The sequence below is a fragment of the Microtus oregoni genome, unplaced genomic scaffold, assembly GCF_018167655.1.
Source record: "Microtus oregoni isolate MIOR12 unplaced genomic scaffold, Mior012 000028F_ref0000031, whole genome shotgun sequence".
In the NCBI taxonomy this organism is placed as follows: Eukaryota; Metazoa; Chordata; class Mammalia; order Rodentia; family Cricetidae; genus Microtus; species Microtus oregoni.
This window is the reverse complement of record NW_024543087.1, coordinates 2558995-2573139: the sequence shown is the minus strand read 5'-3', so window position 1 is coordinate 2573139 and position 14145 is coordinate 2558995. Positions and strand designations below refer to the sequence as shown.

The 14145-nt window shown below is 59.4% G+C and overlaps 1 protein-coding gene across 2 annotated transcripts; it reads left to right on the top strand.

The window, feature by feature from the left end:
• The first annotated feature begins 470 nt into the window (after positions 1 to 470).
• Zbtb47 (zinc finger and BTB domain containing 47) lies at positions 471 to 9921 on the top strand. Of its 2 annotated transcripts, none has more exons than XM_041677128.1 (6): positions 471 to 763; positions 3841 to 5325; positions 6447 to 6594; positions 7354 to 7469; positions 8150 to 8294; positions 8416 to 9921. In XM_041677128.1, the coding sequence occupies exons 2-6, from the start codon at positions 3922 to 3924 to the stop codon at positions 8688 to 8690; spliced, it is 2088 nt and encodes a 695-aa protein (XP_041533062.1). In that variant the 5' UTR covers positions 471 to 763; positions 3841 to 3921; the 3' UTR covers positions 8691 to 9921. The 2 variants fall into 2 exon arrangements, with proteins under 2 accessions (XP_041533062.1, XP_041533061.1); XM_041677127.1 differs by lacking the exon at positions 471 to 763 and adding an exon at positions 1016 to 1477.
• The last annotated feature ends 4224 nt before the right edge of the window (positions 9922 to 14145 follow it).

The following is a 14145-nucleotide window of genomic DNA, read 5'->3' as shown; positions in this document are numbered from 1 at the left end:
CAGCGATCCAGAGTCAGAAGAGAAATGGTGGCTGGAAGTGACAGGCGGCATCTTGGTAACTGGCCTTTCCAGCTTTAGCCTAGAACCCGGGGAGGGGAGCACAGTCAGGCATCTATGCCTTCGTCCAGATGCGGAGCTGCAAGCAGCTCGCTCTCCCAGCTACAGGGCATGTCCTGCTCAGATGGAGGAAGGGGCCTTCCTCTGTCCCCACCTGACTCAGCTTACCCAGCACAGGGGTAGCCAGCCCAGTGTCCTCGTGGGAGAGCCTTGCATTCTTAGGGGACAGACCCTCAACTATTTGATGATACCTATCTGGCTCTAAAGAGCGAGCCACAGCCCCCTCCCCACCATGAGGAAAGTATATACCCAGGGAGGCCGTGGGGAGTGGAGTGGAGAGGTCGGGCTGGTACAGTGCTGGGTGAGTGACTCGGCTCAACAGCGGCCGCTGGGTAGGGGTGCGGGGCGTCCGAAGGAGAGAGAGAGAGACCACGGTGGTAGCCCGTGGTCCCGCCCTGCCTCCGCTCAGCCTGGCAGCGTTCCTTTGCAGCCTCCTGCCAGCACAGCCAGCCCCCTGCCCCCACCGAGCCGGTGCCAGAGCAGCATTCCGCAAGCCGGGCTGCATCTCCCCAGCGGAGGCTGCGCGGAGAGGCCACTCGGCCGGGCCTGGGCCTCTGGCCTCCCACCCGGCTGTCCCGGGCAGGTCATCTGAAAGGCTTTTCTCTCTGCGGCGACTCGGAGGCCTTGGGCAGTCAAAGGCCACTAGGTAGGTCCCAGAGGCTCAGAGCAAAACGCGTGGGAGGCCGGAGCAGCTGGGGACCCCAGACTCACCCCCAAGTCGGAGCAGCCGGGGCCACAGGGGGCGGGTTGTGAGCGTGGCTGGGGAGCGGGGCTCGGGCAAGAGAGCAGGTGGGTCGGGGGCTGGCTCTCCCAGCTCAGTGACCTCACGCCTACCCTGGCCCCGCCCCCGTGGAGCAGCGGGAGGACACACGGGTTAGGCTCCGGGACGAACTTCCCCGCAGAGAGGGGCTCAGAGAGGGAGGGTGGGGTCGCGTGGTTCAAACGCTCCCAGGTCGGCTGCCCGCCCGGCCCGGAGAACCCCGAGGCTCTCCGCAGGGCAGCCGCATCGGGACGGCGCGCACCACGCGCGTCCGCGCCCGCGCCCCTAGCCCGCACGCAGGGCGGCCTGGCCCTTTAAGCGTCCAGACGGCGGCCCCAGCTGACGCGCGGGCTCCAATCGGCGCCCCGCGCCCCCCGCCCGCCGCGCCCGAGGCTCCCGGGCCGCAGCTGCTCGGCCGGGACTCGCCGCGGCCCTGCGCCTCCGCCCGCTCGCCCGCCCGCCCGGCCGCGCCCCCGGGGCCATGGTCGCGGGGGCGGCCCCCAGCGCGGCGCTTCATGGGGCGGCCCGGGCCCGGGCCCGGCCGCCGGGGGCAGCGCGATCCTGCGGGGCCCTGTGAGCTCCCAGCGCCGCGGCACCATGGTACGCAGGGCCCTGCCTGTCCCCCTGCTTATCCGCCCACCTGCGAGCGCCGCCTTTCGGAGCGCACGGTCCCGCGGGACCCAGTACGGGGGCTGGAGCGACCTGACCCCTCCCCCGAGGGTCCTCGACCCTGTCTACTGGGTGTCCGCAGGCCGGGAGGGCGGCGCGGTGGCGCGGCTAGGGGATGAAATTCCTGGGGTGGGGGGGTGCAGGAGCGAAAGACCGAGGTCTTGCTGCGCGCGGGCGGAGGGGGGCTCTTCTCTGCGCCCGGACGGCGCCGCCCCGGGGCTGGTAATGGGGGAGGGGGTAAAGGGGGAGTCGGATTCCCGCCCAGGCCTTGGGCCACGTGGGCGCTGCAGCCTCCCTGCTGGAGATCGGGACGGCTCCGCACCGAGGACGGGGGGCGCCCACAGCTGGAGTGGAAACTCCTGTGTGACCTTGGGCCGGTCCCCTGCTGTCTCTGAGCCAGGCCTCTCCAAAGAAGGCACCCAGAAGTCACGAGCCCGTACCCCTGCTCGGCCTGGGCGCTCCCCCGCTGGCCGCTGCCCGGGGAGGACCGGATGGCTTGACTGTCCCCAGGGTTCACCAGATGGCCCTCAGGAGTCAGAAGCTTGGTGGCCTCTGCAGGTGTCCCCCTGGGGGAAGGGCAGCTGCTGGAGCTGGCAGCATAGCCAGGTGGAGAGAGGCCTCCTCAGCTTCAGAGAGCAGAAGCATCTGGCCAAGACCCACAGCTGGTGGCACTGAGTGGGAGGGGCTGGGCCCACAGCTGGGCCAGGCCACTTGGCTGGCAGTGTTAGGCTGGGAAGTGGCTTTGGAAATGCATGGGTTCCTGCCAGACTCAGGTGCCCGCAGGTGACCCTGGCGGGGTTGGTGGGGGGGTGAGGAGCTCTGTAAGGAAGAAGAGGGGTCCCAGGCGTGGGGTGTGTGGTATGCAGGCCTTTCCCACCACCATCCAACCCCCCAGTAGTGCAGACACTGGTCACCTGAAGGTGCGGTGACTGGGAACGGTGTGGGGACCGTGTTTGGCTGGTTCCCAGCCCACCTCACTCTCAGAACTCACTCTGCCATCTAGACAGTGCCCCAGCCGGAAGGAAGGGGTACCCGAGCAGAGCTGGAGGGCCACAGCTCCAGGAGGCAATGCCTCTTGGAGCCTCAGTTTCTCCATCTGTGTGGCAGGAATTGGTCCCAGAGGGTGAATCAGAGTGATTCAGAGGAGAAGGATGGATGGGCGGAGCTCCATGCCACGTCCCAGCTAGATGGGCCAGCAGTTCTGGGGTAGAGGCAAAGATGGGTGGCTCTTGGGTGGTGGAAGGGACGTGAGGAAGGTGGTAGCCTTGTCGGCAGAGCTGAGGGCAGAGAGTTGGTATGTGCTGGGCTGCTCTCTGGATGGGCACGGGCTCAAGACTCCCTGAGCTCTCCCCTAGCCGGCTTCTGACAAGGGAGCTCAGACCTGGTCCTCCCTATCTGGCCCACCCACTGCTGACAGGAGAACCGACTGACCGGGTCCTTGGACCTCTGAGGAAGAGGTAGTGGGCTTATGTCCCCACTGTGCAAGCTTTTATCTTGCCAGGCAGAGCCTGAGCAGTCGCCAACTCTGGCCTGTGTGGGCCTGGACTGGCCAGTGTCGTGTGCTGAGCCCCAGGCCCTAAGCAAGGGATAAGACCGGCCATCTCTGTCACCCAGCTTGTGGGAGCTCTCTGGCAGTCTGATCTAGTGGTCTTTAAGGTCTCTAGGGCTTTTCAGGAGATATGGCCTCCAAGACAGTGCCATCTTGGAGCATCTAGACCTGGACATCACCCCAGCCACGCTGAGGTGTCCTGTTGGGAGTGTGGTAAACACAGCCCACCCTCCCCTGAAGGCCCTGGGTGCAAGGGCCAGGGTGAGAGGAATGATGGGCTAGGCCTGGACATGCATCCCCCAGATGCAGCCTGGGCGCTGTGGCAGAAGCTGGGTTTCCAGCAGCTCATCATTGAGTAAGCTCTTCTCTGTCAGTGTGGTGGGATGATCAGGGCACACGGAGGACACAATAAATGCTGACCCTGGGGTGACCCCTAGTCTTCCTGTACCAGGGCTTCCCCAAAAGCCCCACATCCCAAGAAGCCCCACCTATCTGGACAGGTGGTCCACACGGCCCCTGTCCCTTTCCTTCTCTGTGTGGCCGTCCTGTGTGCACAGAAGAGCTAAGAGAGGAGGCCCAGAGTGACCAGCTGGGCACAGGTCCCAGGACCCTGTAGCCCCAGGAGCAGCTGTCCCTCTGGCATCCCCTACCATGAATGAAGATCATTTCTTCCGATAGCACTTCCCACGCCCTGGGCAGGGGCGGGCAGTGGCTGGTCCTTACCTTCCTGTGTCCCTGCCCACAGTTGCTGGTTGAGAAGACTACAGACTCCCCGGCGGCAGAGTTCTCGCTGGTGGAGGACGTGGCCCTGCACTTCGCCTGCTTGATGGGCCGCCTGAATGAGCAGCGCCTCTTCCAGCCGGACCTGTGTGACGTGGACCTGGTGCTGGTGCCCCAGCGTAGCGTGTTCCCCGCGCACAAGGGGGTGCTGGCTGCCTACAGTCAGTTCTTCCATTCGCTCTTCACGCAGAACAAGCAGCTGCAGCGGGTCGAGCTGTCTCTCGAGGCGCTGGCGCCCAGCGGCCTGCAGCAGATCCTGAACTTCATATATACGTCCAAGCTGCTGGTGAACGCGGCCAACGTGCACGAGGTACTCAGCGCGGCCTCGCTGCTGCAGATGGCGGACATCGCAGCCTCCTGCCAGGAGCTGCTGGACGCTCGGTCCCTGGCGCCCTCGGGCCCTGTGGCCCTGGCGCAGCCAGCTGCCAGCTGTGCCCCAGTGCCTCCGCCGCCGCCCTACTACTGTGACATCAAGCAGGAGGCAGATACCCCCGGCCTACCGAAGATCTACGCCCGAGAAGGCCCTGACCCCTACTCTGTGCGCGTGGAGGACGGGGCCGGGACCACTGGGGACTCTGCTGCTCCAGGGCCAGCACAGCCACTGCTCTTCAAGGAGGAAAAGGAAGGGACCCCTGAGGAGGCCGAGCCGCCTGGTAGCCTGTGCAAGCTAGAAAGTGGAGAGGGACTAGAACGGGAATTGGGTGCCTCGGGCAACTATGGGCGCCAGGAGCAGTCTCAAATCATTGTGGAGGTGAACCTCAATAACCAAACCCTGCATGTGTCCACTGGGCCTGAGGGCAAACCGGGCTCTGGGGCCACCGTGGTGCTTGGCCAGGAGGATGGGATGCAGGAACATTCAGAAGAAGAGGAGGAAGGAGGAGGTAGTGGAAGGGGAGAGGAGGAGGAGGAAGAGGAAGAAGAAGAAGAGGGAGGCAGCCAGGGAGAGGAGGAAGATGAGGAAGGGCCCAGTGAGCAGGAGGATGACGATGAAGCAGATGGGCCCAGTGAGCAGGATGCAGAGAGTTCGGAGGAGGAGGGGGAGACTGAGAGCAGGCAGGACCCTGCGGGTCCAGCAGGGTGTCAAGGTGGCCAGGTGGACCCTCCGCTGCACAGCAGAATGTCCACACGGTCCCGGGGGCAAAACGCTCAGCACCGAGCTACCCCCGAGCCGGAGGAGGCTAGGCGCAGAGGCGGGAAGAAGCCCAAGGCCTCTGGAGCTGTTCCTGCCACCCAGGCAGCTGACGGACTGGGGGCCAAGGTGAAGCTGGAGGAGAAACAGCAGCACCCGTGCCAGAAGTGCCCCCGGGTCTTCAACAACCGCTGGTACCTGGAGAAGCACATGAACGTGACGCACAGTCGTATGCAGATCTGCGGCCAGTGCGGGAAACGCTTCCTGCTGGAGAGTGAGCTGCAGCTGCATCGGCAGACGGACTGCGAGCGCAACATCCAGGTGAGATGCTGCCCAGACAGTGCCCGGGACCTGGGGTGGAGCTGCGTGGATGCATGAGGTCAGGGGGACTGTGGGAACCGGGGAGAGCGTGTCTTTAACACATCTCTAGGGCCCAGAGCTGCCTGTGCAGGTACATCTGTTGTACGTTACACCAGACAGAGTGTGCACAAAAGGGAAGGGGCTTGCCCAGAGGGGCTGCCACCCTTGACTCCCCCCAGAGTCACTGCGTAGAGCAGTGGCCCATGGGGGAGGGGGAAACGACCCCTGTGTTCAACTCTGTGGAGGTTCCAGCTCTCTGGAGAAAAAAGACTGGATGAAAATGTTGGAAAGAAGTGTGCGTGCATGCGTGTGTGTGTGTGTGTGCGTGTGTGTGTGTATGTGTGTGTGCGTGCATGCGTGTGTGTGTGTGTAGTGGTGTTGGGGTGGCTGCCCGGTCTGCATCTGTCTGAACACACCCCAGCATGTGTGTGCGCATACACACATGCGCACACACACACAGGCAGCTAATTTTCTGGCCCGAGAGAAAAAAAATGGCCACAGGTAGGCAGGTGTTAATTACCTGAACTAATTGCTGGTTGTGATGCCAGTGGGGAAGGTGTGGCCTGGTGACCTGCCCATCCCCCACTCTGCACCTGTTGCCCGCCCCGCGGCTGTTTCTCAGCAATCCCTTCTGCATCTTAAACCACCCCAAGGGGATGAAGCCTTTACTCCTTCCTGCCAAGTCTGTGCTCCCCCCCCCCCCCCACCGTCTCTGGGGCTACTGCTGGGTTGAGCAGGACCAGAGTCCAGGAGAGCTACCCTCAGCCCACCCACCCTTCGCTGCCCGAGGAAGCCCTAGTACCCTCTGCGGCCTGTAGAGCCCGCACTAACAAGGCCCCAAAGGGTCCCCCACCAACCGGCACAGCTACCACACCTGACATAGTCTACAGCCTCTTGCCTGAGCAGCAAAGCCTGGAAATGGTACCCAGACAGCCACATGGATGGGTCTGGGGGGAGTCAACCCAGCTTCAGGACATCAGATCCAGCCATCTCACTAGTGCTCTACAGATGGGGAAACTGAGGCTGTAGAGGAGCCGAAGCTAGCTCCAGCTCACACCCAAAGTTCTGCTCCTCTTCCATAGTGCGTAACGTGTGGCAAAGCCTTCAAGAAGCTCTGGTCCCTGCATGAGCACAACAAGATCGTGCATGGCTACGCGGAGAAGAAGTTCTCCTGCGAGATCTGCGAGAAGAAGTTCTACACCATGGCGCATGTGCGCAAACACATGGTTGGTGAGTCCCTGCCGGTGCTGCGTGGGCAGAGGATCGGCCAGCCGCTGACTGTCAGAAAGGCTTGCATCCAGGTGACGGGAAGGTTGGGGAAGCGACACACAGGCGGGCAGTTTGCCCCGACAAGCTGGCACACAGCTGGCCAGGCTGTGGACCCTGGTATGGAAAGGGGCAGCTTTTCCTGAATTACACGATTCCATGTGGGCTGGCACTGTCCTGTCTCGGTGTGACAGCCACTATGCCTGTCTCTCATGCTTCCTCTTGGCCCTCACAGGGCTTCAGGCTTCTCTTGAGTGCCACCTTCCCCAGGGCTCACGCCTGGACACAGTAAGGAGGCCTTCCCAAGTGTGATAGCCACACCCATGCTCAGGCAAGGCTGCACATCTTCAGGTGGGCCCAGCTGCGTGTCTAGAGTTCCTGTGTTCACCTTTTCTCACCTGGGCTCCAAGCTCCAGAGAGGAGGAGTGATCATCTAGACAAATGGCCCCGCAGACAGGCTCCCTTTCTCCACTGGAGAGTGTCAACTGGATGGGACTGGGGTCTAGGTCTTGGCCAGCAGCATGCTGGGTAACCAGATTGGTAATTTGAGCTGGGAGGGCTGTCTCCAGATGTTTTCTTCATTGGCCTTCAGTGTCCCTTGGGTGTGCTGTTGAGTTCAGTACCACCCCTTCCCCCAAGAAAGTGGGTGCGGGACTGCCAGAGGGCAAGTCTGGGGGTTCAGGTAGGTGCCCTGGAGAAGTGACAGATGGTGCCCACCCGCAGCCCACACCAAGGACATGCCCTTCACCTGTGAGACCTGTGGGAAGTCCTTCAAGCGCAGTATGTCTCTCAAGGTGCACTCGCTGCAGCATTCCGGGGAGAAGCCTTTCCGCTGTGAGGTGAGCTCTGCTTCCTGCTGGCTATGGGGTCCCCTTGGACAGGGAGGGAGGGAGCCAGGGGTCTGGGTAGACGCATGACCCTGTAATCCCCGCACCGGAGAGTGGAGGCTGCCTGAGTAGGAAGTCAAGATCAATGTCAGTCATAGAACGAGCTTGGGGGCAGACGAACAAACCAAAGGGAAGACCGGGGACAGCCAGTCAGGAAGACGCAGGTGTCAGAATCTGAGCTTCAGTCCAGGGGGTTTGTTTGTTTGTTTTGTTGTTTTTATTACATTAAAGATGGGCATGGAGGAACATGCTCGTAATTCAGTGTTGGGGAGGCGGAGACAGGTGGGTGCCTGGAGCTCACTGGCCAATCAGCACAGCCTGAAAAAGTCCAGACCAGTGAGAGACCCTGTCTCATAAGCAGCAAAGGTGGAGGGCCTGAGGAAACATCAGAAATTGGCCACATGGGTCCATCTATCAGTGTGGAGACACGCACACACATGCACACATGGAGTTTCAGGTTGGGTGAGCCAGGGTCCATCTATCAGTGTGTGGACGCGCACACATACACACACACACACACACGGAGTCAGGGTCCATCTATCAGTGTGTGGACACACACACACACACACACACGGAGTTCCGGGTTGGGGGAGCCAGGGTGAGGATGTCTGCAGCTCTTCCCCTCCCCGCAGAACTGCAATGAACGCTTCCAGTACAAGTACCAGCTGCGCTCACACATGAGCATCCACATCGGTCACAAGCAGTTCATGTGCCAGTGGTGCGGCAAGGACTTCAACATGAAGCAGTACTTCGACGAGCACATGAAGACACACACAGGTGCGCGCCCTCCCCCAGGCCTCAGTTCACCTCTGGGTCCCCTTGTCCCCGATTTGGGTGGGATGGGGTGCCAGGGGAGCTAGGGCTGGGCGTAACACTCCTGCCGCCCCTCCAACCACAGGGGAGAAGCCATACATCTGTGAGATCTGTGGCAAGAGCTTCACCAGCCGGCCCAACATGAAGCGGCACCGGCGCACGCACACGGGAGAGAAGCCCTACCCGTGCGACGTGTGTGGCCAGCGCTTCCGCTTCTCCAACATGCTGAAGGCACACAAGGAGAAATGTTTCCGTGTCAGCCACCCACTGCCCAGCGACCCCGCCACCCTGCCCACCACACACCTGCAGCCCACAGCCCCCCTCTTCCCCACTGCAGCTCCCAGGCTGGACACCAACTGACACCCAGCACAGGCCCTCCTGGCCAGGGACAGCAGAAACACAGGCTGGGGGCTGTGCTGCGGCTGGATACCCCTGGTACATGATGCTGGGAGCCCCCTTCTGCGGCTCTTTGCAAATTCTACTCCTTATCTTTGGGAGTAAGGAACAGAGGGGGACTGGTTGGCCACACCCCTCCAGGCGAGGGGTGCTAGAGGCAGCAGATGCAGGCCAGGAGCCAGGCAGGGCCTGGGTCAGCCTCATCTGCTCCACCCCAGCTTCCCTGTGCCCCTAACTTACTCCCTAGGATGGGAGGTTTTGGGGAGAATTTGGGTGCACCCCTGTTGAAGGAAGGCCTGTAGCCAGGGAGGCCTGGCAGGGTAGGGCAGAGGCAGGAGATAAAGGCTGCAGACCCCTCTGCGTGGTACAGAGTGGAGCAGGTGGGGGCTGGCCCCCATGGGTTTCTTTTCCTAGTCACATCCCTGTCAGGCAGGTTCAGGGATCCTCAGCCTGGGCTGGACTTTTAAAGAGCCCCAAATCCTGGAAGGAACCTCTCCAGGTGCTGGGGACCAAGCCTTCAGGGGGTGGAGAAGCTAAATCCCCAGCCCCAGCTTCCAGGGGTCCTGCAGGAGAATGAGATGACAGGGGTGGGCCCCCCAGGAGCCTCAGGCAAGCAGTTCAGGGTTTCACGGTGCTATCTGTGGGTCAAGGGACAGGGAGCTAGCTGTCCACAGGGCACCCCTGTCCCTTACCAGCCTGCCTGGCTGGACTCTCCCACCAGGAGACACGTGCATCTGTGTCTGCTCCCCAGAGGCCCACATGAGGCCTCTCTTCTCCTGGGGCCTCTGGCTGGCTCCTGGTCCCTCCTGCACTCCGCACTGTCTGGTGTGCCGCAGTTCAGCCAGGGAGAGAAGCCAGTGGGAGCAGGGAGCTCAGCCAGTGCCCAGTGCTTGCCCTTGTGAGGCAGGCACTAATAGGTGACCTTATTCCTGTGTTTGGATGGGAGAGAGTTTCCATAAGCTGCGGTTCCTCGTCCCAATCTCCCTCTGTTCATAAGCTTCTGTTCCTTACACTCTGCACCTTATTCCTCCCCATCACCGCCTTCCCTTCCCAGCATGGGCACACTGGGAAGAGGCCTGTGCCCGCCAGTCACCGGTGGAGGGTGCCACACCCCTCCGACCTCAGAGGCCCATGGCGTTGGGACAGAGGGCTGGGGACATTTTAATCATCAATAAACGAAGCACTTTATTCTGTACAGGTGTGGGCAGGCCCAAGGCACGCTGCTGATTCTGCTCTCCTCTGGGCTAGGAAGGTCTGAGTGGTCAGGTTCCCCCGTGTAGGCACCGTTCCCCAGCCTGCAGAGTCGGGCTGCAAGCGTAGCCCTCAGGTCCCTCTGTGTCCTTGGGGCAGACAGATAGGGACCTCGTCTGAGAAAGGAAGGTTTCCCGTCCGGATGAAGTCTCCGGCCCCACTGCCCACAGTCGGGGCTTCCAGCTCCTTTAGTTTAGCTGTTCTTTCCTTTGATCTCTGGGCTTCCATGATGTCCTCAGGGACCCTTTCCCTGCCCCTCACTATTTCTAACCTTTGGCCCCAGTGCCTGGTAGCTCTGCAGAGCTGGCTCACATTTTCAAAGAAGAAAAAAAGCTGACCACCTCAAGGGGTCCCCACCCTTCTTGTCAGTTGCTGGCCTTGTGGCCTTCATGGGGCTAGGACCCAGGTCTGTCTGTCCATTCTTCAGGAAGCAGCAATCTGAAGGGTAGGGATTGGGAATAAAGCCCTGTCCCAGGAGTTGAGTTTCCCACACCCTTCCCCCTTCCCCAGGGGCCAGACAGGTCCTGGGTACTGAGTGATGGTTGCCGTGCAGAAGGTGGGCACAGCCCTCTGTCCCCGAGGCTGCTGTGTGCCTGGTGCTACACACATCACCCTACCCATGTGGGGTTCCCTGTGCTTCTTGATGCCGTAGAATTGGGGTTCATGTCTAGCCAGCTTCTACACTTTTAAAAAGATGGCCAAGTCACTGAACGTTGGCATGAAGGAACCGGAGCAGGGTGGGAACTTCCAAGGCCCACCCAAGAGACGACCTTGGGACCATCACTTCTGGGAAGATTTGCTGGGTCTCTTGCCCAGCTGGACTTGGTAGGTCTAGTCCTGGGCCTGCTTCTCTAAAGTGATACAAGACACTGGTCTTGGAGCAGTTGATAGGGCATCTCCATGGAGACCTGGTGTGGTCTGAACCCAGGGATGACCACCTCCATGTCCCCTCACAGGTCTAGGTGGTGGCAAGAAGGCTAGATAGGTGTGTAGAGCTTTGAAGTCTGGTTGTATATGACACCTCATGGTCCCAGGGTGGGGACAGTAGGCATTCAAGGGGGATCGATGGGGAATAAACTCAGTACCGCTACTGGCCTTTGGCCCAGCCTCTTCTTTATGTGTTGCTGCCTGAGTGGGCATTGCAGGTGTCCCAATATCTCAGCACACAGTCCCGTGGGTATTTAGGGCACTCACAGAGGCCCACCATTACCACTCAAGGCTTGGATGAAATGGGTCCCCATTGCATCTGGGACTTGGGTCACATACAGAAAGGCCCCAAAGACCTGAAGTTCTGGTATCTGATGTGGTGACCCCAAGGCAGCACCCATGAGACTCCAGGGCCACAGTCCTGGAGTCAGCAGGGCCTGCCCATCTCATTCACCAGCTCAGCCCTCTGGCACATTGAAAGCTGGGGATCTCACAGGTATTCCCTGTCACTCACGCTCTACTTGGTGGAATCCTGGACCCTGGAGACGTAGGTCTCCACAGCTGTGATCTGTCACCCTGCCCTTGGGCGCAGAGTGCCTCAGACAGACGTGGAGGCCTGGTAGGGAGGCTGCAGGTGAGTGTCTCCTGCTTCAAGACACAATCTAGATGCAGTAGAGTGTGCCTGTGACACACACTCTTGGGGGGCAGAAACAAGAGGGCTAGGAGTTCAAAGCCCGTCTGCCCTGTCTCGGAAACCCTAAGACTCGAAACAAGCCGTGACGTGGGGGGCTGCTGCTTTTGCTGTTTTGTTTTCAAGACAGGGTTTCTCTGTGTAGTCCTGGCTGTCCTGGTCTACTCACTCTGTAGACCAGACTGGCCTTGAACTCACAGAGATCTGCCTGCCTCTGCCTCCCAAGTGCTGGGATTAAAGGCATGCACCACCACTGCCCAGCCATGAGTGGGCTTCTTGGGAGGATCCTGTTATGTTCCTTTCTCTCACCTCTACCCTTTGTCCCTCAGGGTGCCACTTCCACACAGGGCTCTAGGCTGTAAGCTGTGGGTATCAGACAGCAGTCAGAGTGCCTAGAACATTTCTGTTCCCCCAGGGTTTAGGCCCAGGTTGCTGTCTTTCCTCTTGGCCTGAAGCCCAGTTGGGAAGGCTGTATTTTGTCTATGCATGCGTGGTTTGAAGGCCATGAACAAGACATGCCCTCTGGCTTAGCAGTTTTCTCCAGCCTTCTCTTGCTATGACACGGCTTCTTAGCTGTGTCTGGTAAGTAACTCAGGTGAGGCTGGGTTCCTCTGTGGTGACAAGCCACCCACACTTCAGGACCACAACACCTGTGACCCTGTGAGGTCTCTGGGAGGGAATGACAGATGACTTGGGCCTGTGGCACAACCATGTTGACGAGCTAGAGTGGGGACAGCATGCCGCCGTTCAGAGATGACTTGCATTTGTGTCGTTATCTAAGGTTCCATGGCCAAGCCCTACTTCCAGGTGATGTGTAAAGAGAACCCTAGTGAGTGGCCGGACTGAGGAGAGTTCCAGGAATGTAGTGGCAGCAGCGCCCTCTCCTGCACTGTGCCTTGGTCTCCACTGCCAGGCAGTGGGACACCTGAGAGCTGAGGCAGGAGGACTGATTGAGCCCAGAAGTTTGAAACCAGCGTACATCATAGGCCTTTTCTCAAAATGAATATAGCTTTTAAAATATATGGTGTGCGTATACATTCGTGTGTGAGCACTCACATGTGTGCGTGTACATTCACGTGTGACTGCTAACATGGACATGTAGAGGTCAGAGGATGGCCTGCAGTGTCAGGCCTCACATTTTGGGGGGTGAGAGCAAGATTTCTTGTTTTTCTACCTTGTAGGCCAGGCTAAGTGGCCTCAAAGCATCCGAGTGTCCATCTGTCGCTATCTCCCATCTTCCCTTGGAGTTGCTGGATTTCAGGCTTGTGTGCTGTGTCCAGCATCACGTGGACTCTGCCCTTTACCCACTGAGTCATTGTCTAGGGTTTCTGTTGCTGTGACTAAAGACCATGACCAAAGAGCAAACTGGGGAGGAAAGGGTTTATTTGATTTCAGATTATAGTCCACTGTTGATAGACGTCAGAACAGGAACTCAAGCAGAGCTAGAATCTGGAGGCAGAGGCAGATGCAGAGGCCGTGGAGGGGAGCTGCTTATTGCCTTGCTCCCCATGACTTGCTCAGCCTGCTTTCTTAAAAAAAACCTGGCACCACCAGCCCAGGGATGGCCCCACCCACCATGGGCTTGGCCCTCCCCACAATGATCACTAGTTGAGAAAATGCCTTACAGGTGGATCTCATGGAGGCATTTGCTCAACTGTAGCACGAATAACAAAAATACAGAGACAAATACTGGGGTTCACCCTGGAGGTCAGAAAGGCAAAGAAGACAGCCCCTGGCTCTTACATCTATCCTCAGAGTGAGACTGGACTGAGAGCTTTCTCCTCCCATTTTACTCCTCTCTAGTGCTGGGATTAAAGGCGTGCGTGCACCACTATCACCTGGCTTCTATGGCAAACTAGAACCACCACTGCCCAGTCTGTAAGGCTGACCAGTGTGGCTGTTTTGCTCTCTGATCTTCAAGCAGGCTTTATTTATTAAAATACAAATGGAATATCAATCACTACACTCAACTGAGGTGCCTTCTGCTCTGATGACTCTAGCTTGTGTCAAGTTGGCACAAAACCAGCCAATAGTCACCTCCTATCAAATTCGTGTTTGCACACACACGCCCTGTGTAGCAGAATAAGACCTTGGATTCTTGATCTCCCCCATGCTGAGATGGTAGGCATGTGCCCACATGCTGGGTTATATGTAGCCCTGGAGATCCAGCCCGGGGTCTGGCATGCTAGACGAGCACTCTACCCACTGAGCTAAACTGAGCTGTATACACCTGGAATACATAAAGTGTGGAGAGACTCTGAGGTAAAAGGCAACAACAGCAGCCCGACGGCCTTGTCTGGAGGTGGGAGAAACCTATAGCTGTCCACATATGATGTTTGGAACCTAAGGGAGTGGGGAGCATGGGCCCCATCCTTTCACGTGTCTCCAGGAGCAGCTGAGCAGACCCCACTTTGACTCTTCTCCACATCTGTGCCTAGCCCCCATAGCCCCAGGGGCTTCTGGGTAAAACCAGAGCTCGCTGAGGACATGAGGAAACAGAAACCCAGAGGACTGAAGCCTCTGGCATGAGCAGATGCTAATCAACAAAGG